At 38.4% G+C, this 23,950-nt stretch overlaps 1 protein-coding gene across 1 annotated transcript in view; it reads left to right on the forward strand.

Annotated features, from left to right (window-relative positions):
• Nucleotides 1-1,762: 1,762 nt before the first annotated feature.
• TMED10 (transmembrane p24 trafficking protein 10) overlaps nucleotides 1,763-23,950 on the forward strand; it is a 35,719-nt gene continuing 13,531 nt past the window's right edge. The window contains exons 1-2 of the mRNA XM_010963035.3: nucleotides 1,763-2,051; nucleotides 20,411-20,522. Coding sequence (XP_010961337.1) covers nucleotides 1,827-2,051; nucleotides 20,411-20,522 — 337 coding nt within the window. The 5' untranslated portion in view covers nucleotides 1,763-1,826. The remainder of the gene's footprint in view (nucleotides 2,052-20,410; nucleotides 20,523-23,950) is intronic.

The raw sequence follows: 23,950 nt of genomic DNA on the forward strand, positions 1-23,950 counted from the left end.
CTTCATCTGTAAAATAATAAATAGTAGCGCCTTCTTGAAGAAGGCTCAGGTCCTCAGACTGAATTTGCCACTTTTAAACTACAGGACTGGGTACAAAAGTTGTTTGGCTTCTCCGAACCTCAGTTTCCTCATCTGTAAAATGAATAGACTTGCCCAGCCTACGTCACATGGTTTTTGAAAATGCCAAATGAGATCATTAATATATGTGAAAATATTTTAAAGCTTATGAACTATTATTTAAATATAAGATAGAAATTTAAAGGAAAAAACACACACGGGTATTTTATGGGTTGCAAATCTCTTGCTGATGGTTAGCAAAGCCTCAGGACTAAGAGTAAATAATGAATAGATTAACTGTTTGGTACTTACTGATTCCCTGCACTGGCAGGGAAAAGGCCAATGCAAATTATCAGGATGTACTGAGTAGATTAGCAATCATATCTTGGATCAGTGATGAAATAAACTAAATGTTCCCAAGTGGACACCTCATAAAATAATTATTATATGACATTTGTCAGATTTTAAAATGCTTTACAACTCCTTTATGTTAGTTCTTGTTTTGGCTGTGGGACTTCAGTTTCAGGAAAAGAACTAGGTAGACTGAAAGAATATACAGAACAATTAATTTAATTTGGGAGAAGCTGATAGTCCATCTTCTGAGTATTTCAGTAGATGCTCAATAAATTTAATCAAAGTAGATAATTCTAAACGTAGTCTGTTGAGTGTTCCTCTTTCATCTTCCTATTTTCTTCAGCCCTGAATATTTGATAGCTTCTCAGTAACGGTTAAATCAATAAACATGTCGGTATACACGCATGCATGGTATAGTACCTGGCACATAGTTGGCAGTCAAAAAATATTTGTTAAAGGAAAGCATGAAATGATTACCGTGTAAATTTGCTTACTACAGACTAGCAATTTGATCCCTAAAGTGTTTTAAACATTGAAAACACATCAATATTTGCCTTCCCTGGACAACGCTTATCTGGTAAACCGCATTAGGTCTCTCCCACACTGGGCTAAAACAATGTTTTATTACATTTAAATACAGATTCCAAATTTAATTTGAATACTAGCTAGCACAGTAGGTGCTCGACGTTTGCTAAATAAGATGCTAATTCTGAAATCAGTTACTCCAGCCCAAATATCCCGCTCAGGAGCACGAACTGGACTCCTCCCAGCTCACATTCACCAAGTGACCTCTACATTTTCTCTGAAGTTCTGGTCCCCGCTCCCTTAATAGCCAAATTAGAATCTTTCCACTCAGCCTCTCAAAGTTTTCCTCTCAAATGCTCAAGGTCCCAACTGTCACCAAGGTGCTGGGACAGCACGCCCTCCGTCTTCCCCTCCACCCCCGCCCCGCCCCGCCCATCCGCCCGTCCGCCCGTCCGCCCGTCCGCCCGTCCGTCCGCCCAGGAGGCTGGTGGGCGGGCCCAGCGAAGGGTCTTGTGGCTGTTTCCTATTGGGGCTTAGTTGCCATGGTATCACCGACCTACAAACTCGCGGGTGCTGTTTCCGGACGTTAAAGGAGAATTACTTCCAGGGCTGCCCATACTTGCTATGGCCGACTGAGCTGTCACTGAGCTTAACAAAAATAAAACTTTTGCTGGGAGAGTCTAGAAAAATCTCATTTAGCCACTTTAACTTGTGGGCACGATGTGGTATCACATCCTTTCTTCCCTTTTTCAAGATTTACTATACATTTTTCATCTATTTGCCAGCCCCCAAAATGGCGCCGGCGGCATTGGAAGGTCAGAGGTGAGTTACGTGGGCCCTCCCGATTCCGGCGCAGTTGAGGCCCAAGGGGGTGAACAGTCTCCGGCACCATGTCTGGTTTGTCTGGCCCACAAGCCCAGCGTGGCCCTTGCCCGTTAGCGTTGCTGCTTTTATTCCTGCTTGGCCCCAGCTCCGTCCTCGCCATCTCCTTCCATCTGCCCGTTAACTCCCGCAAGTGCCTCCGCGAGGAGATCCACAAGGACCTGCTGGTGACCGGCGCGTACGAGATCACCGACCAGTCTGGGGGCGCTGGCGGCCTGCGTACCCATCTCAAGGTGCGGCCCTGGGCGGCGCGGGGCGGGGAGGGAGGGAAGACCGCAGGCGTCGGCAAGGTGACTGCGGATCGGGGGAGTCCGGCGGGTAGAGACCTAGAGGGTGGCCTGGCCTCCCGGAGCGCGAAGGGCGCGCCGTCTAGACCGCCCCCTCACCCGGCTCGTTGGCGTTTGCTGGGCGGGGCTGGGCGCCAAAGCCGGGAACCCATTGAAGGGCCGCCAGGCTTTGGCGGATGTGGTGACAGCCGAGCTGTGGCGGCTTCAACTTTGGGTCGTTGTCAGGGGCCTATACCCGTTTTGATCTTAAGTACCTTGAACTGTAACTTGATTCTCCAAAGGAGTCTTTGGATGCCGAGTATTTGTAGGGGCCGGCATCACAGGACACATTGATATCGTCAGGAAAATAACAAGTTTACTCTGAATAGTAAAAGCTGTTATTTCTTGAGCATTAGCTGTGTGTCAGGTCGTGTGCTACTGAACATTCACGACCATTTAGTTCGTACACTGCCCTATGAAATAGGCACTGCCACCCTCATTTTACATATGAGGAAACTGAGGCTCAGAGAGGGAGTATAACAAACTGGTGTCAGAGCTGGAATTGGTGCTTAGTTTGGGAGTTAAGGGGAAGGAAAAGGGCTGCAATCTTATTCTCTCCTTGCTTTTGTTTGCAATTCCTGTGATTGGTTAAAGCCTATTACTGGTCACAAAATATTCTCAGTCTCTAGTTCTTTCCTTTCTGGTACCCCAGAATCTGGACTTGACCAAGTTTTGTGTAAATTTCAACGATACTCTTGGATGGTGATAACTGCTACCATCAGGCCATTTTGGTCCCATATTGCAGTTAAGATGACTGGGCCTGATCTTTGAAACATAATATAATTTGATGTCTGTCACGATTTGACTGCATTTTAGGTAGTTTTTTTCACTCACAATAAGCACGTGGTTTTTGTTTTTAACAGGATGGGTCTTAGACTAAACAGGAAGGAACATTTTTACATTTTAATAGAGCTTCAGGTATAATAAGACTATAATTTTATGCTTAAAGTATTGGAACCCAGTAATAGTAACAGGAGCAATTTATTTAAACTTTATTTGAAAGATATAAACTATTTTCAGGGCTATTGTACAGTGACCTAGCCTTTTATTATTGTCCTCAGGTACCAGACTTCTGTCTGGCCAAGAAGGCCATGATGGCATCATTTTAGAGGCTTAGATGCAACATTTGGTGGCAGTGGGGTGTGGAATCATGCTTTTGGCTCTTCAAAGGATGTAGCGCATAGAATCAGCGAATTTGAGCAACGGGGAGACTTTACTCTTACCTCTAGCCCCTTCTGACTTGTACTTATATTTTAAAACCCTCCAGTGGCTCACTGTTACTCATCAGGTATAGTTTAAATTTCCCAACGTACTCTATAGTGCTCTTCATAATCTGTTCCTGAATATTTATTTGTTTTTCACTCCCCACTTTGCATTTTACATCTGAGCCACCCTGAACAGTTCTCTAAATTCACTTATTTTCATCTTACATTATAACTACTTATGTTTATATCTAGTCCTCCTCATTAGACTGTTAGTATCCTGAGGGCAGGAATTATTTTCATGTTCATATTTTTCAGAATGTCAAGCATACTGCCTTGATTCTAGTAAGCACTCAGTACAGGAAGCATATAGTGTAGCATGGTCTTATGGGAATTACATGTGTATCCAAGGCTGCTGGATGACCTCAACAGCAGGAGTCTGCATCTTCACGCTAGTATTTTGCCATCACTCAGTTGCTCTCCTGGGATCTGCTCTATTCTCTTGCCACTAACCTTCTTAATTGGACTACTCTTGGGGTCCTTAACCCAAATGCCAAGTAGGTAACATAAATAAGTGAATTGGGCCAGCTATAAGAAAAATAGCAGTAGTCATGATAAATGGGGGATAATTGGGAGTAGCGGAAACTGTTAATTTGGAGTAGCCAGTACTCATCTCTTGATGTAGGCCTTGTTGCCACATCTGATTTTTCAAATGAAGTCAGAAATTAAGATTTTGGTGTAAAAGTGCCTGAATTTTAAATGTCACCAACTAATTCAGATTGGCTTTGGCATTTATTTTCAGTTTTATAAATAGTACAGTCAGTCCATGTACACATTACCCAGATTCAACAATTATCAGGATCTTGCTATACTCGTTTCATTGTAACTGCTTCTCTTTTCTCATTTTATGCTAAATTGTTTTAAAGTAAATCCTAGACATCATGGTATTTTGGTCCTTCATACTTCTTAAAAAGTATGAACTTAATCACAATGGTATGTGTCTATAATCATACCTTGCAAAATTAACAATTCCTTAATGCCATCTAATAATACCCACTCTGTAGTGAAATTTCTCCACTTGTCTCAAAAATATCTATTTAAAATTAATTTGTTGTGTCTCTCAAATCTCTTTAAAGCAACCCACTCTCCCTCCCTCTCTCTCTTTCTTAATATGCTTGCAGTTGTATTATTGGAGTCAGTGGTCATTAAGGAATGTCCTACATTTTGGATTTGTCTCTTTGCTTCCCTGAGGTGTCATTTAACCAGTTCTATCCCCCATATTTCTTGTAAAAGGAGTCAGCTGTAAAAATGTAATTAGATTCAGGTTTATCTTTTTGGTGAGGTTACTTCGTGGGCGGTATTGTGGACTTTGTGTGGCATCATGGCAGAGCACACAGTGCTCTTTGTGTCCTTTAGTGCTGCTAACAGAGATCAGTGGGTTCAGGCGTGTATTAGTGTCCTACTGCTACTGTAACGAATTACCATATACCCAGTGGCTTACAACACACATTTACCTTATAGTTCTATAGGTCAGAAGCCCTAAATTCAAGGTGTCAGCAGGGCTGTGCTCCTTCTAGAGGCTCTAGGGAAGAATGCATTTACTTGCCTTTTTTAACTTCTAGACCCCACTTGCATCCTTTAGTCAGTGACTCCTTCCTCCATTCTGAAAGACAGGAGCATAGTATCTCCGAATCTGGCTCTCTCTTTCTCCCACCCACACCTCTCTCCTTCCTCGGCTTCAGTCGTCTCATCTCCTCTGAGATGCTTCCCCTTTTCCCTTTTAAGGATTCGTAATTTAATCTACATCTGCAAAACCCCTTTTGCCATGTAAGATAACAGATTCATAGATTTTGGAAATTAGGATATGGACATCTCTTGGAGAGTTGGGGACATCATCCTGCCTACCAAGGTGGTAACAGCCTGGAGCCTGCGATGGAAAGCTTCCAATTAATCTTTCACGTATGAATCCATTGACTTCTTGTGTGAATTTATTGCTTCTTCAAGGTTGTGAAATGACTTTCTAATTCTGTTATTCCTTCTATGTTTACTAGTTGGATTATTCTTAAAGAATTCATCAGTTAAGGCCATTTGGTTACCCTAAAATTTGTCATTCGTGAAGGAAAGTTAGGATAAGTGCAGAATGCATTCCTCCTTATTGACAGTTTTCAAAGTAAGAATTGTTCTTGTCGTTTCTAGCGTAGTCTGAAGAAGGTTTTGTTTTGTTTTTTAAGTATTATACTGAAATCATTTTGTGTTATTTGTTTCAAGTTTTAGAGTCACTGTTTTAGTCAGTTGCATTCGTTCTTTATGCTCACTTGTCGCTTTGGCTCCTGTATCCTTTTGACACAGTCCTATTGGGCTTTGATAGCTTCCTTGTTTTGTAGAACTAGGAGTCCTAGGCTCAACCCCTGACCTGGATGCAGCTGTTTCTTCAAGAAGTTCTGGTTTCTTTTTGTGAAGAATGGTATTTTAGAGATCATAAGCTGGGTGTTCTTTTTAAAAATTTAATATATTATGCAGGCCACGGAACCCATTTGTGGGCATGATCCAGCTCCTTAGCACAGTTCGCAACCTTTCTCATAGCCTCTGCTCACTTAGTTCCTCTTTCTCTTAAATTTCGACCACTCGTGGCCCAGACTGCCTAGGACCCTCTCTGCATCATTTCAACTTCTGAAGTGCAGCTCCTGAGTGCAAGAATCTGATTGGCTCAGCTCCTTTTTGTGTGCCAGACCACCTTCTGCGTCTCTGAACAGCCTGTTGATTGTCCTCTCTTTGGTCGTATATCCACACCTGGTTTAAGCAGCTGTGGTTTGGGTTGAGATTTGGAGAATTGGAGACTTTCTGTAGTGCACAACCTGGCCAGCTGGGCTTGGCATTTAGTTGTTGCTCTGAATGAGGCAGTCTCTCTCTGAAGGATCTTAGTGAATATACTGCCTTGATTGACCTGCCTCATTCACCATCTTCCTGTCAAGGAGCACCATATGTCCAGGGAATAATACATGAGTGTTATCATGTATCACTCTGTGTGTTGTAGTTTTGTGCTTACCTGTCTCCTCATATAGACTTTAAGTTCCTTGAGCAGAGGTTGTGTCTCACTCATCATTGAAATGCCTGTGTCCAATACAGTGCCTGGCACAGAGTAGGACTTCAGCATAAGGGATGAATAAACAAATGAATTGGCACTGTCCTAGCCTCATCTCTGATCTTTACCTCTTCCTTCCTCTTCATTTCTTTCCTTCTGCTCCTGACTCTAGCTGGTCTGAATACTGGCTTGCAGTTCTTTTAATACAATGTTGTCTTAACTTAGACCAGTCTTTGCCTGTGTGCCCCTTCTTTGTGTTTCCATTGCATCCTGTTTGACATGGCTTACTTTGTGAACTTTTTATTGTCTTATTCATTCTTTGTGTCTTCAGTTTAATGTACTATGTAGGCATTGTTGTACAGCTGAGTTAAATGTCTTAGTCTTACTGAGCTTGGATCTGGAGTCAGACAGATTTGGGTTCAAATCCCATCAACACCACCACTTAAAGGGTGTATGGTTTTAGGGGAATTACTTAACTCTTCTCTTTGGGTCCCTTATCTGTAAGATGGGGATGATAGACCTCATAGAATTGTTAGAAGGACTAATTGAATTGAGTTCTTCATTGTGCAGGGCTCGCTGGGGTGGGCCATAGATGTTAGTCATCTTTCCTTTCCTCTCTAGCGAGTGAAAATTGAATTGCTTATCTAACTCCCTGGCCCTATATCATTGCAGTGACCAGTTAAAGAATATTTTAGTAAGAGGAATTCTTGAGTTTTTGTGATCCTCTCATTCATTCAATAAATATTTGTTTAATACTTAATATAAGCCAGACCTAGCTGGAGATACGGGAATGAATAGCAGAAAAGGTCCTTGAGCTCTAGTGGGAAACAAAGACAAGAAACAAGTTTCAAAAAATACATAAAATATAAGTACTAGAATGAAAAATGGAGCAGTAGGCAGTAGGGAGTCATTGATGGGGCAAAGAAAATTTGAATGGCCAGGGAAGTCCTTTCTGTACAGAGAAATGGGTTAAAATTATGGTGGGAACTTTCTCCTTCAGTCATATATTGGGGTTTGTTTTGTGTTGAGATTTCCTATTGAGGTTATCCCTCCCTTACTCATTTCCCAGAATGAGGCTAAATTAAGCTAAATAGTTTCAGATTTAAAGACAACTGCACAGAATTGAAGCAGGAAGTATCAACTCATCATTCATAGTGAATATGGAAGTTTCCTCATTACTTCACGTCCATAGTAAAAGCCTGTTGTAGCAACCCAGAATCTTTGAATTGAAAACCACATTTTCATAAAGATGATACTGTAGTAGTTCAGTAGGCTCCAGTACCATTTATTTAGAATGTTTGTTAATAGTGAAAATTGGACAATGAAGTAATTTTAGGAGATGAGAAGAGTTATTGCCTACAGGTGATTTATACTTTGGACGTACATTACAGGGAGATAAAAAGCAGTTGTGAAGAGATGTCATAATCATCACCAGAAAGGAAAGAAAAGCCTGATGGTAATAATTGAAGTCACTTATCCTGTTTTAGCCTCTTCCAAATAATCTAATTGGTCTAACCTTTTTTTTTTTCCCATTGTCATTTTTCAAGAGTGCTGTTGCTAATTATTAATCCATTTTGCTAAATGAGATTTTTAAGAATTTTGATGTTACACTCAGTTATGGTCCCAGTCTTTCCCAACTAGCTTACAGATGAGAAAGCTAGACAGATCATTTGAAGAGTTCAGCCTTGAGTCATAGGCCTATCACAATTTAAGCCCCAAATTATCAAGAAGCATCTTGGCAGTTGGGAAACCATTGGCTTATAACTTTCTTTTCACACTAAAAGCTGTATGAAAAGATTGTGTGTGTGTGTGTGTGTGTGTGTGTGTGTGTGTGTGTGTGTGTGTCTATACTATAGTTCTGATCAGTTTTATTTGGAGTAGTTATACTTTAGCTTTACTGTTGTCTATACTGGGGGCTGATCTTTTTCCGTGAGGAAGGAAATGTCTTTTTCAAATTTACATTTTATGTGACTGTTGTCCAGTGGGTTAGAAACAGGTCAGTAAATAGATGGTTTAGTGCAGGCTAATTGGTATGTTAAAATTTAATAGCATTAAAATCTAGTTTATTTTTGTATTATATTACAAATTTCTAGCTTTAAATTAAAGCCTGACCATGTTTCCTTCTTCATAAAAGTTAAACAGTATGTTATCTCATTTAAATCCCCCTTGTTCAACAGTTGTCCACAGCCTTTTCTGTTTTGTTTGAACTGATCGAGAGAAGGGGGCTGCTTAAAATTTAAGTTGCTATTCCGTATCTCTATGATGACTTCTGAAGACTGAGTCTAGTTTCTAGGAAAAGGGACAGACTTATAAAGGTAATCTAGTTGGGTGCAGTGACTTCTGTGCTATTTCTTGTGTGAATTACTGACTGGTGGTTGATCCTTAGCCGTGGCCCCCAAATGCATACGCAGCTTGGCAGCCTGGACAGTAGAGCCCTCTGTGAAATAGCTAGCTGGCCACAGACCAGAATTTGGGCTCCCAAACAAGCCTCCGAGTTGAGGGAGGTTGATGTCATCTGCTTTATCCTGTGCCCCCAACCTCATTGTTCAACATAACGTGTGGGAAATCAAGGGACTAGTTGTTAAGAAAGAACAAGGCTTTGTTTGTGCCTAAAAGGGTCACGCTGGAGGTTTTTACCGTAAATAACTTTGAAACAGTATGAAAAAAAACATTTGATCTGGCTTCACCCCCGCAGTTGTATTGTTAGGGCAGCAACTGGTCTTTCCTTCTCATTCCCCTCCCTCCCTTCCCCTCGTTCTCCAGTTTTCTCCTCCCCCAACTCCCCCTACTCCTACCCCCTAGTCAAGTGTGACGTACTGCCTATGCTGAGTTAACGTGGCAAATGCTGATAGAAGCAGGAAGAGAGCATCTAGCCATTATGAGATCAGTGCCTGGAAATTTTCCATTTCTAGTTTTCCACACTTCTTCAAGCCTCCTTAAACAGCACTTCTGTGCTATGCTATGCTGAATTGTGTTGGAAATTTGAAAGAATTCAGTGTTGCTAAATCCTGCTAAGTTTAACTTTGTTCTGGGTAAAATCTAGGTGTGATCCTTTGATTTCAGGGATGCAGTTGGCTGACTTGATATTTGCTCTTGTTTGAACGATCAGGGTAAATTTGTTTTAGGCCCATTAAATATAGCTTCTAGGCTATCCGAGTTGTCTGTGTTCTTCGTGTTTGAGAACAGTGGCCTTTTGAAAATATTTCTAATACTATTTTTTTCTAGTCTAAAACTACAGCATCTTCAATGAGTTGGTGTTCTAATTATTTTTATATCTTAAAGTAATAGACCCTGCAGTCTAAGATTCATTCTGAATGCTTACCAAATGAAGTGTACAGACCCGCAGTCTTCTTGCCCTCCCCCTACAACTAATGTTGTTGGGTCCTTCATGTAGTTTATTACTTACAGGGTAAAACATACACAGGAAATGCTGAAATCATCTGGTATTTCTTACTGTCCCTTGTTAGCAGCTAAAATGTTTCATCGAATACCTGGCATTTTGTATCCCTTCATCTGGCTGAGGTAGTGTGTCAGGTATTCTCCACTGTAAGGTTACTGTTTTGGGGTTTTTTTTTTTAAGAGTAGGAATTTTTTTTTTTTTATAGAGGTACTAGGACTTGAACCCAGGACCTTGTGCATGCTAAGCATGCACTCTACCAGAGCTATACCCACCCCTCAAAAAACTTTTTTTCCCCTTTCTATTCTGCTGTTGGAAGGAAGTTACTGTGTGCAACCCACTCTTAAGGAGTGGGAAGTTATGCTCAACCTCCTTGAGTGTGCTGTCTCCACATAAATTAGAGTCTTCTGCACAAGTAGATTTGTCTCTTCTCCCCCGTTTATATCATTTATATCAGTGTGGATTCATGGATATTTATTTTATACTTTGGATTACAATCCCACTTTATTTTTTTGCTCAAATTGTTTTAGCTTTGGCTTTTGGAAGCTCTTTCATTTAGCTTTTGTGGCTTTTTGACATATCCCTGTTCTTGTTTTTTTGTTTTGTTTTGTTTTTGAGTACTTCTTTACTTTCTGACACTACAAGATGCTCCACGCTTATGTTGTATATTTCTTGCTCCAGTCTTGGGATCAGCCTTTTAATCAAGGGGCCCTGGTTCCTTTTATTGGAGAATAATATTAGAAACCAAGATCTGGGTGGATAGTATTTTTTTAAGACATTTTTTCCCCCAGCACTTTTATTTTTATTAAACACATTTGTAGTAATAGCAAGTGGCCAAAAGTAGTCCCAGCCTTCTTGCAACTTTAGAGTAAGGTTAAGAATTCCCTGAGCAGCAAGAGGAGCTAGGATGGGGAGAAAAGTGGTGTGTTAATGGGCAGAATCCCTGGGCATGGGAGCATTCATTTAGTTCCTTCAGGTCCCACCTCTGCATTAGGTCAGACAGATCATTAAGGAGGGTAACTAAAATCATCCATTTGAACTGTGTTTTTATCCTTAGCAAGGCCATGGTTCAAAACAGAGAGTCTAATATTGGTCATAGTCTTTTTACAAGGACCTTCTAGATAAGTTGTTCTTCTTGTTTAGTTCCAGGAAAATTATCTCTGAAGATAAATTTGTGAGCATTTATCAGAAAAATAATATGTAACCCAACTTGTTTCTCTTTTAATCTTGGCTTCCAGAAAACTGAGAGCCAGATTTATTGTACAGATATCATTTGGTCAGTTCAGGTTCTCGATAGTGCCTGTTTGTTTCTTCCTCCAGTTGAATTCTATTCTTTAATTCCTAATTGCTTTATTTGCTTTGTGTTTGGGCCTAAGCTACTTAAAGATCCTTCTGAAGTAGGCAGGGTATTTATTATCTTGAATGTTGGATAAAGAAAGAGGGGCAGCCTTCGGGAGCAGGACCTGCTCAAGAACCTGTTTTCTGGCCACTGCCTGGAATGGTCCAAGAAAATCCAATTCTAAATGAGTCTTGCTTTCCCAGTGGATCTGTATTCTCCCTTATTTGGTGGTTCCAGTGTGAGTATTCACATATTCTTGACATCAGCTACTGTGCATATACAATTAACACTTCCCCCCCTACTTTATAAGTTGTGAGCTTTGATTTGCTTTTCTTCAGAAGGTGTTATCTAGAAATAGATCTTTATTACTTCCCATTCCTTGATGTCATTAGGGAGGATTTTATGGCTTGATGTTACTTTTGTTTAATTAAGAACTTCATAGTATATTTTATAAGTGTTTTTTATTGTTAAAGGGAAGAAAGGGATCCTTTAAGTGTCTGCTGTTATAGTAGGTAAAAGTGGCAGTTATTTATCGTATTACCATGGTAATTCTCTAGTAGAATTTAAGAAGAAAAAATAGAATCTCAGTTTTTGAGAAACCAGATGACCTTTTAAGGTGATCTGTAATCAGAGCATTTTAATTAAAGAAATTTAAAACCATCATTTCAGCCTATTAGACTTTGTCAGCTCTGGCTAGTCACTGAGATTGGCCTAGTTTTCTATTCCCTAATTTTAGCTACCTGCTGATTTATGTGATTATGCTGGGGTTAGGACATGTGGTTTTTTGGGTTTTTTTTTTTTTCTCTCTTAAGATCAATTGGCTCCTAAATAGCTGCAAAGTTATAAACTACATGGAACCCTACAGATGTTCAGAAAAACTCTAGGGTCACTTAGAATGCCCAACACTGTATAAGAGCCTGACATGAAGGTTAAGTTGTCAAGTTGCCTGCCTGGATTTCCAAATATCTGGATAGATACCCTTATATAGTTGTGTCAACTGAAGGTCACAGAGATTATAGAAATGTGGAGGCATTGAGGAAATTGTGATCATTATCACACACTATTTCTAGAAGATAAATTTCATGCTGATAAAACGTACAGGCAGTGATAGTTGCTTTGCCTCAGCCTCTTGTAAAGCAGTTGAGTCTTTGCCCTAAAATGAATCTTTAATACATTTTCACTTTAATACATTTTCAGGTATCAGAACCAACAATGCAACTGGTTCTACCATGCGTAGTTCCTTAGTGAAATGTGAAGGAGAACAATAAATAATTTTCACCCTTTCTGAATACCAGTTGGAGGTGCGGAATTTATCCAAGTCTTTCAGAAGAACATGGCAGACTTCTTAATTCATTTTGCAAAATACTCGATGAAGGATTTTTGCCAATGCCAAGAGTTTTCTGACTTGTATCTAGGTTCCTATCATCTAGAGAGGCCTCCTGTCCTTAAATAAATAATTTGTAATCAGCCTTTTAATATCTTAGGAGAATACAAAGAGATCAATAAGCTATTCTTCTAGGAAATAAGATGGTTGGGCAAACTTGTGCCTGATTAAGCTGGGTCGTTTGTCCTCGGCCACTGACCTGGCCTTTTCCTTGCCTGACCTTGGGCATGATGACATCTGGGATGACTGTTCAGTGCTGTACCCTTGATGCTTATTTCCTGCTGTCCTTTACTGGTTTCATTTACATTTAAACATTTCTAGCCACCGGTAATCCCATCCTTCTCCCTTAAGAATTAAACTGTACAATGAGCAAATCTGGAGGCTTATTTTTATCCAGTTATGCCTTGGAGAAGTTCTACATTTTCTGTAACTTTATTCATAGGAGCCAAATCGAAATTAGAGTTTTTAGATCAGCTTGGAATGTGGAAATATGTTATTCCTGCAGTCTTGTCTTTTTGAATATCCTCTTTGCTCTTAGTAATTGTAATTGTGTTCTTGGGGGCTAGAGAGTGGGGAAGTGTGAGTATCAGATGGTGAACAGGTTCTGAAGAAAGGAAGGATGGCACCACTCTGGTGACTACACATTTGGGATTTAATTAGTTCCCAGAACTTTTTGCCATAATACATGTGTATCCAAGATTCTAAAGTAGTACTTTGTTTCACTTTTTCTTTCTTCTTCTTCTTCTTCTTTTTTTTTTTTTTTTCTGTATTAACAATGTTTCCTCATTTTCTTTTTTTTTTCTTTTTTTTAACTTTTTAAAATTGAAGTATAGTTGATTTACAATGTTGTGTTAGTTTCAGGTGTATAGCAAAGTGATTCAGTTATATAATGTATATATTATATATATAATTCTTTTCCATTATGGGTTATCATATGATACTGAATATACTTCCCTGTGCTATACAATAGGTCCTTGTTGTTTATCTATTTTATATGTAGTAGTTTGTATCTGTAAATCCCAAGCTCCTAATTTATCCCTTCCTCCCCCATTTCCCCTTTGGTAACCATAAGTTTGTTTTATATGTCTATGAGTCTGTTTCTGTTTTATAAATAAGTTCATTTGTGTCACTTTTTTAGATTCCAGATACAAATGATATTATATATTTGTCTTTCTTTTTCTGACTTACTTCACTTAGTATGATAATCTCTAGGTCCATCCACGTTACTACAAATGGCATTATTTCATTCTTTTCATGGCTGAGGAGTATTCTATTGTGTGTGTGTGTCTGTGTGTATATATGTGTGTACATGTCGTCTTTATCTGTTTATCTGTCGATGGGCATTTAGGTTGCTTCCATGTCTTGGCTATTGTAAATAGTGCTGCTGTGAACATTGGGGTGCATGTGTCTTTTTGAATTAGAATTTTCTCTGGATATATGCCCAGGAGTGTAGTAACTCTATTTTCAGTTTTTAAAGGAACCTCTATACTGTTCTCCATGCACCAAATTACATTTCCACCAATAGTGTAGGAGGGTTCCCTTTTCCCCACACCCTTTCTAGCATTTATTATTTGTTGACTTTTTGATGATGGCTGTTCTGACTGATATGAGGTGATACCTCATTGTAGTTTTGATTTGCATTTTTCTAATAATTAGTGATGTTAAGCATCTTTTCATGTGCCTGCTGGCCATCTATATGTCTTTGGAGAATTGTCTATTTAGATCTTCTGCCCATTTTTCTGTTGGTTGGTTTGTTTTTTGGATATTGAGCTGTATGAGCTGTTTGTATATTTTGGAAATCCCTTCTTGGTCACATCATTTGCAAATATTTCTTCCCATTCCATAAGTTGTCTTTTCATTTTGTTTCTGGTTTTCTTCACTGTGTAAAAGCTTTTAAGTATAATTAGGTCTCATTTGTTTGTTTTTGTTTTTATTTCCATTACTTAGGAGACAGAGCCGAGAAAATTTTGCTGTGATTTATGTCAAAGAGTGTTCGTCCTATTTTCTTCAAGGAATTTTATAGTATCCAGTCATATATTTAGTTCTTTAATCCATTTTGAATTTATTTTTTTATATAGTGTTTGAGAATATTCTAATTTCATTCTTTTTACATGCAGCTTTCCAGCTTTCCCAGCACCACTTATTGAAGAGACTTGTCTTTTCTCCTTTGTATATTCTTGCCTCCTTTGTCATAGATTAATTAACCATAAGTGTGTGGGTTTATTTCTGGGCTTTCTATCCTGTTCCATTGATCTGTATGTCTGTTTTTGTGCCAGTACCATACTGTCTTGATTACTATAGCTTTGTAGTATAGTCTGAAGTCAGGGAGTGTGATTCTTCCAGCTCTGTTCTTTGCTCTGTTCTTCTTTCACAAGATTGTTTTTGCTATTTGGGATATTGTGTTTTCATACAAATTTTAAAATACTTTGTTCTGTGAAAAATGCCATTGGTAATTTGATAGGGATTACACTGAATCTGTAGTTTGCCTTGGGCAGTATGATCATTTTAACAATGCTGATTCTTCCAATCAAAGAAAGTGTATCTTTCCTTCAGTTTCTTTCATCAGCATCTTATAGTTTTCAGAGTACAGGTCTTTTGCCTCCTAAAGTAGATTTATTCCGAAATATTTTATTCTTTTTTATGTGATGGTAAATGAAATTATTTCCTTAGTTTCTCTACCTGATATTTCATTGTTAGCATATAGAAATTCAACAGATTTCTGTATATTAATTTTGTATCCAGTAACTTTACCAAATTAATTGATGAACTCTAGTAGTTTTCTGGTAGCATCTTTAGGATTTTCCATGTATAGCATTGTGTCTTCTGCAAATAGTGACAGTTTTACTTCTTCTTTTCCAATTTGGATTCCTTTTGTTTCCTTTTCTTCTCTTATTGCTGTGGCTAGGATTTCCAAAACTATATTGAATAAAAGTGGTGAGAGTTGGCATCCTTGCCTTGTTCCTGATCTTAGAGGACATGCTTTCAGCTTTTCACCATGGCATATGATGTTAGCTGTGGGTTTGTCGTATATGGCCTTTATTATGCTGAGATATGTTCCCTCTGTGCCCACTTTCTGAAGAGTTTTTATCATAAATGAATGTTGAATTTTATCAAAAGCTATATCAAGAAGATATAAGTTGTAAATATACATGTACCCAACATAGGAGCACCTCAATATATAAGGCGAATGTTAACAGACATAAAAGGTGAAATTGACAGTAGCACAAATACAGTGGGGGACTTCAACACCCCACTTACATCAATGGACAGGTCATCCAGACAGAAGATCAGTAAGGAAACACAGGCCTTAAATGACACATTACAGCTGATGGACTTAATTGATACTTAAAGAGCATTCTGTCTGAAAGCAGCAGATTACATATTCAAGTGCACATAGAACATTCTCCAGGATAGATCACATGCTGGACCACAAAGCAAGCGTTGGTAAATATAAGAAAACAAAATCATATCAAGCATTTTTTTCGACCACAACACTATGAAGCTAGAAATCAACTACAAGAAAAAAAACTGCAAAAAACACAAACATGTAGAGGCTAAACAATATGCTGTTAAGCAACCAATGGATCACTGAAGAAATCAAAGGGGAAATCAAAAAATACATAGAGACAAATGAAAATGAAAACATAACGATCTAAAACCTATGGGATTCAGGATTTGCAGATACTAACTACTATATATAAAATAGATAAACAATGAGGTTCTACTGTTCAGCACAGGAACTTGCTGTCCAATATCTTGTACTAACCTATAATGAAAAATAATATGAAAAGGAATATATATGTATAACTGAAACACTATGCTATTCACCAGGAATTAATGCAATGTTGTAAACCAACTATACTTCAATTTTAAAAAGACAAACCCCTTGCCCAACAAAACCTATGGGACACAGCAGAAACAGTTCTAAGAGGGAATTTATGATACAGGCTTCCCTCAGGAAATAAAAAAAAAACCTCAATAAACAATTTAACCTTATGCCTAAAGCACCTAGGGAAAGTAGAACAAACAAAACCCAAAGTTAGTAGAGGAAAGAAATAATAAAGTTCAGAGCAGAATAAATGAAATAGAGGAGACTTTAAGTTTCATTGATTGAAACTCAAAGATAGTTCTTTGAAAAGATAAATAAAATAAATAAACTTTAGCCAGACTCATCAAGAAAAATGGGAGAGGGCCCAAATCCTTAAAATCAGAAATGAAAAAGAAGTTACAACTGACACCACAGAAATACAAAGGACCATAAGAGACTACTACAAGCACCTATACTCCAATAAAATGGACAATATAGAAGAAATGGACAAATTCTTAGGTACAATCTCCCAAGACTGAACCAGGAAGAAATAGAAAATATGAGCAGACTGATTACCAGTACTGAAATTGAATCAGTAATTTTAAAACTCCCAGCAAACAAAAGTCTAGGACCAGATGTCTTTACAGGTGAATTCTACCAAACATTTAGAGAAGAGCTGACACCTGCCCTTCTGGAACTATTCCCAAAAATTGCAGAGGAAAGAACACTTCCTAACTCATTCTTTGAGACCACCATCACCATGATACCAAAACCAGGCAGATATTAACAAAAAAAAAAAAAGAAAATTATAGGCCAGTATCACTGATGAACATAAATGCAGAAATCCTCAACAAAATACTAGCAGATCTACTCTGACAATATATTAAAAAGATCATACACCATGATCAAGTGGGATTTATTCCAGGCATGCAAGGATTTTTCAATATCCACAAATCAGTCAGTGTGATACCACATTAACAAATTGAAGAATAAAAACCATACGATCATCTCAATAGCTGCAGAAAAAGCTTTTGATAAAATTTGCTTTTTCTTTTAGTTGATAATTCAGGAAAAGTATCCCATGAACAAAAGGCCTTTAGGAATCTTCGGGGCTAAATATTCCTGTGCAGATTATTTATTTATTGCTGACTTTAAGGAGTCTACCTTGTGGCTGCCTGCAAATCCCTCTCAGGTAGAGGTTGCAGACTGAACAGTACTATGTCCTGCTCAGGAGGATGCTCAGGCTCTCTGACATGCACTGACCCACAGAATCTATCAGATTCTGTTAGTCTTTCTTGGCTTCTGTGCGTTCCACTTCTTTCAACCATTCCTTTTGTGGGGAGGCAACGTGGAATGTGGAAAGAGCATAGGTTTTAGACCCTATCTTGAAGTCTATATACACAGTTTACTGACTCTGTGATAATGAGCAAGTTACTAAGCATCTGCATCAATAAAATGGGGATAATAAGACTGGCCTCCCTGGGATTGTTGTGAGGATTAAAGACTGTGTAGGTTAAGTTTATAACTTAATTCCTTAATCCCCTTATCCTTCCATACCACTCAGTTGCAGAATCCCAGACCTAAAGCACTTAATACTTGTCTTTGCTCCTGCATTCTGGCAGCTAGATGTGGCCTGATCTCATCTAGCTGCCAGATCCTGGTCCCTGATCTCAGCTGAGCCCTCAGTGCTGCCCAGCAGTTGGTTTATGTGATTTTAGTCAACTTTCTTCCTGTCCTATGCAGAGGTCAGATACTGGTGGCTCAGAAGAAGTTGGTTCTGTAGACATCTTTTGTTTGGCCTGGAGATAGTTTTTTCAAATGTTGGGATTGGTTGTGAGGATTTAAAAACTAGGAGATTTCAAATAAAAGTTAAAACATTTAGGTTCTTTTGGAAAATTGGATGATCTAAAACCAACCTGGCATGCCATGGTAGTAATCAGTTTCTCCCTTGACAGGCCTGTCTTCTCCAGTTTGCCACATTGTTCCCACACCCTGTGGACTTGTACTGGCCAATTAGATGCAGTTATGCTACTTGCTTTATTCTTGTGGGCATTCAATCTTTGGTCTTGTCCTGTAGGTGAGCTCTCCCTTTTAAACATTCCTCAAATCTGGCCCCTTCTCTCCATACCCAAAGCCTTCGTCATTTCTAACCTGGATTTCTGGAATAGTGGCCTAACCCATCTTCTTATCTCTGTTATTGTCCCTCTTGAGTCTGTCTTCACAGTATTATCAGATTCATCTTTCTAAATTGCAAATTGAATCACATCATTTTTCTTGTTTCAAATTCTTAATTGCCTTTCCACTTTGTACGAATAAACTCATTAGCATGTTGTTGTAGTTCTACATGATCTGGCCAGTATCTCTCTAACCACTTAACCTCTCTGTGCCTCAGTTTCCTCCTATGGATCATAGGAGCAATAATAGTTCTTACCTAAAGGGTTATAGTGAGGATTAAATTAAAAATGCATATAAAGCTCTTGGCAAAGTACTCAACACTTAGTAAGTGCTTAATAAATATTATCTGCTTAGTCTTATGATGATACCATGTTTTTGTTTTGTTTTCCTTTTCTGAACCCAGACCTTCATAGCTGCCATCTCTTCTACTCTGAGTGGCTTTACCCCTTTTCTTCCCTTGATTGCAGCTCATTCTTCAGAACTTAGTTCATGTGTCACTTCCTCTACGACACACTCTGACCCCCTATAATCCCATGGCACTTGTGCCTGCCTCTAGGCATACATTTTCTCCCAGGCATCGTAAATGCTTGACAAGTTAATGAATGATCAGCATCATTCATGGAAGAAGATACTTGATTAATATTACTGCTGTTATTCTTAGGGAATTTAGAAGATATGCCATAAAGCCTTTTTTATTAACCCATTGTTTCAATTTTGTCTAGCAGTGGTAACTATTCTTTTGTTATTATGTTTTTTTTCCTTAAACTAAAGTAACTTTGTTCTAATCATGATACATACATCTATAGAAAAAAAAGTATAAAGAAATCTCACTAGTCAAAAAGTAACTAGTGTTATTGAAGTGCTTTAAATATGTAAGCTTATATGTATGCTACTCAGTTTTTGTATTTAAAATCTGACTTAAAATTGAGTCACAGCATTAGAATATCCAGTTTAATACAATGAATTCACTACTTTTGTGTTCCACTTTGCAAGTAGCTTTCTGTATTAGATAATGAAATGTGTCTTCTACTAAGACAGAAAAGAAGCCTGAGATCCAGTCTGTCTTATTACTGTACTATGTCCTTGCTTTTATATGTGATTGTTCACTTAGCAGTATGTGCACTTCATCTGTGCTTACAGGCCATTCTCAATGAGTGGAGAAGTTTATGAGTTTGGAGAACTAAAGGCAACAACCTAGAGGAAAGGAATTATCATTTCTGGAAGTCAAGGATGGCTTTTTTAGGAGAAACTACTTGTTTACCCACCCTGCCTCCCCCACCCCCACATAGCCATTGACATAATTAAATGCAGTTTGCAGGAATAGATCTCCCAAATTTTTTTCTCTATGCATGCCTTCTTTTCCTTCTCTCCTGGTATCAGGTGTCCCGTTTCCACTCTCCACCTCATCAAGATTTGTTTTACACAAGAAGTGTATTCTTACCACATCAAGATTTGTTTTACACAAGAAATATGTTCTTATATATTTTTCTCCTTTTTGTCATATATTCTTTTGGTATTTGTCCACTTCTATTTTTGTGACATGTCCCTTTCCAGGGAATGATACTGGTGTACATTCTATGAAGTGAACTTTTCCTAATAAACCACTTTATATCAACTTTTTGATATGGTGAGGCATTTTATAGCAGTAATAGATTCTAGCCTGCGGTGTGGATGGGCTGTTTGAATGTATGAAATTTGCTGTGTTTGGGTTTCACTTCTAATCCATTTCCTGTCTTTGGGAATAGTTGGACTATAGTCATCATAATAAGAAATGTAAACTGTCCTTTATAGACAGTGTTTCTTTCAACTTCTCCAGTTTCTATAAATTCTCTTCCTGAGTATTATTTGCTGCCTATTCTTACTTACTTTCTAATTTTAGATCACAGATTCTGCTGGCCATATTCTGTACTCCAAGGAGGATGCAACCAAGGGAAAATTTGCCTTTACCACTGAGGATGATGACATGTTCGAAGTGTGTTTTGAGAGCAAGGGTAAGTAAATCAGAATGTTTTCCCTGAGTTAAGCATCTTCATCTAAGCAAGCTAGAGCATGAATTTTCTCTCTTGGGCTGGACAGGAAGAGGAAGTGAAAACTACCTTTGCTGGGGTGCACGCACATATAAGTGAAGGCTGGCTGATCGGTGAAGTTGTTCTTCATGTGCAGGAGCAGGCATTTCTTGAATGCTGTGATATACTTAGCTTAAATGATAGAGTTGAATTTGGTATAGATGCTAGAAAATAGTGCATTTATATGCTAGTGACATGTTTTTTAAGGGATTAGAAATAGGGTCTGTCTGACAAATAATATATGGCAAAGTCAGAAGCAGTTTTGATCTCCAGGGCACTTGCTGTTGCCTAGCCCTTGCATCTTGCTATGGTTTCTTCTGTGCATCTCAAGGCCAGGAGCCCATAGTAACTTTTAGGCTGATTACCTGATGGCTTCTGTGCTCAGTGGTGGGTGAAAAGCAGATGGCTTTTCAATACCTATTCTTCAGCTTCAGGGACATGAGACTCTAAAAGCTGTATGCATTCATACATGTTATATTACTTGGGACCCTTAGGGATTGCAAGATGCAAAAACATAAGTCAAATTGGCTTAAAGCGGAAGAAGAAGACCACGTTGACTCTCTGAATCAGGAAGTCTACAGTGTAGCGCTGACTTCAGGCACCCCTACATCTTGGGTTTTTGTTTTTGTTTTTTTTAATTGAAGTATAGTCAGTTTACAATGTTGTGTCAATTTCTGGTGTACAGCATAATGTTTCAGTCATACACATATATACATATATTCGTTTTTGTATTCTTTTTCATTATAGGTTACTACAAGATACTAAATATAGTTCTCTGTGCTATACAATATAAACTTGTTTGGATCTTGGATTTTTTTATCAGTATCAATAGAACCTTACCTCATTTTTAGTGCTTTTTGTTTGTTTGTTTGTTTGTTTGTTTGTTTGTTTTTTGCCTCCATTTGACTTTATTTTCAAGCTTTCTCTGTATGGTAGCAAAAAGACTCCTGGCAATTTTAGATTTATAGAATATATAGAATATATTCAGAATATATGATCCTAAAAGAAGAGCAAACACCTTTGCCAACAGTACGAATAGATTCCCAGAAATAATAGACGAACTAGCTGCTTTTGACAGTTAATCAAGAATTGACTGCCTTTATCTTAAGTGGGTCACTTTAGCCTAAAAGCTGAGGGAGTTCACCTAAAGTAAATGGAATAATAGATTAAGAACAGAAAATTAGGGGAGAGGGTATAGCTCAAGTGGTAGAGAGCACACTTAGCATGCACAAGGTCCTGGGTTCAATCCACAGTACCTCCTCTGAGAATAAATAAATAACCTAATTCCCGCCCCCCCCCAAAAAAAAAAAAAACTGCACACACACAAAAAGAAAACTAAAGGATTTTAATAGTGATTTCATAACTGATACCCTTCTCTCTGCCCCCACCGCTGCTGGTTCCAGGATGTCTCAACAGTATTCCAAACATTTCCACTTGGTTGTGCCATTCTTACCTCAAAACTAGGATGTCTTAGACTGCGGCCATAACCTTTCCTTTCAAATTAGTTCCTTTTACTCATCAGTATTACCACCATCCTTCCCATACTTGGGCTTACATTTTTGAAATTATGTATTTTTGTCTTTTCCAGTCTATCATCAAGTTAGGCTGATACTTCTTTCAAAGTAACTTCTGTATTGTCACCACACAAATCTTGAACTCTAATCTTTTAAGTCATGGATTATGTCATTAGCTTTCTAACTGATATCCCAGCTTTTAATATATCCAACTGCTACCAGATTTGTCTTCTGAAACACATCTTTCATCATGTCAGTCCTCTTTCAGAAGCTTTCCCTTCTTTGTAGTGGCAGTTATGTTTCTGTTCTATAGAATGAAACGCAGAATCATAGAATTTTCAAGCTGGACAGGATTTTAGGCATCATGGCATTTAATAGTCATTATGTTCTTGCTCCATACCAACCTTATCTTCCACTGCTCATCAGACCCTAGCCATTCTGGTTTGCTCTGCCCTCTAAACATGTCACATTAATTCATTTGCTAGAATGTTCTCTTCCCATAAAACATGAGTTAACTTTTAGTTTTTGTATTGTACGGGCCTCAACCATTATGATCTGCTCAGTATCTCAATCAATTGATTGATTCATCCAACACTGTTCTAGGTGTTGGGGATATAGCAGTGACTAAAACAAGTCAGTTGTCAGTGGCACTTATATTTTCATTGGAGTGAACAGACAGTAGACAAATATAAGTCAGATGGTAATGAGGGCTTTGGAGAAAAAGTAAACACCTTGAGATGCTGAGCATGTCTCAGAAATAGAACAGAGGTCACTGTGGCATCCTCTAAATAGTGTCATCACTTACTGATTGGATTATTTATTTAGGTATTTATATATATATATATATATTGCACATACAGCCTCGTGTTTAAATGTCTCATGTGTATCTTACATTCCCAATTTTGAACTCTTTGAAGCAGAGATTATCTTTGTTCTGAGTTTTTTAATATGCTTATGTATATATATGCCTAGGAACTTATTTAAAAATGTGTGTGTGCAGCAGGGAGGGTATAGCTTAGTGGTAGAGTGCCTGCTTAGCAAGCACAAGGTCCTGGGTTCAATCCCCAGTACCTCCATTAAAAAAAATTAAATAAAAAATGTGTGTGTGTATATACATGTATAAATGTCTGTACACGCATATTATGGTCAGCACTCAGTTTCTAGTTTCATGAGTGTTCTCTGTTTATTCTGTTGGAGACCTGATACTTTGTAGTCGTTGGCGCACTTTTTAAGATTGTCTGTTTGCCAGGCAGTTGCAGAGAGAAATTACTAAAGGGTCTTTTTACAGAGGAGACCCTTTAGCGCCATGATGTCAGCTGTGGGGATAGGTTTGGCTGTTCTATGCAAGAGACCATATGGTCTGGACTCAGATAGTCTGTGGTTTTGTGGTTTTGCTTGTGTTTGAATAATGCTAATGCTGTGCTGTGGCAAACAGAGATAGTGGGAAGAGTCTTTTAGGAAAAGAATATCTTGATCATTTGGACCAGGTAGGGCTGTGAGCTGCTTGGATTTCATAACTTTTTAAATGAAGTAGAAGTAAAAATTCACATTGAATCTCCTTTGGGCAATGCTGTGATCAGGATTGCATACTGGATTTGGGAGAAGAGACCTCTCTAGGTGTCACTTTTTATTTTGTTTTGTTTTGTTTTGGAAATTGGTTTAATGCTTGGAAGATATATATGACTTGTCTTGGTTTCTTAATCCTTCCTATTCAGTCTTATTACTTTCAAATTGATCTTTCTAATCTATCCAAAAGAACGTCTTTACTGTGTTTTAAACGTGCCATATTCCATTCAGTATCTGAGTCTTGACTCATGTGTTGCCTTCTGCCTGGGATAC

Source organism: Camelus bactrianus, chromosome 6, assembly GCF_048773025.1.
Source record: "Camelus bactrianus isolate YW-2024 breed Bactrian camel chromosome 6, ASM4877302v1, whole genome shotgun sequence".
Classification (NCBI taxonomy): Eukaryota; Metazoa; Chordata; class Mammalia; order Artiodactyla; family Camelidae; genus Camelus; species Camelus bactrianus.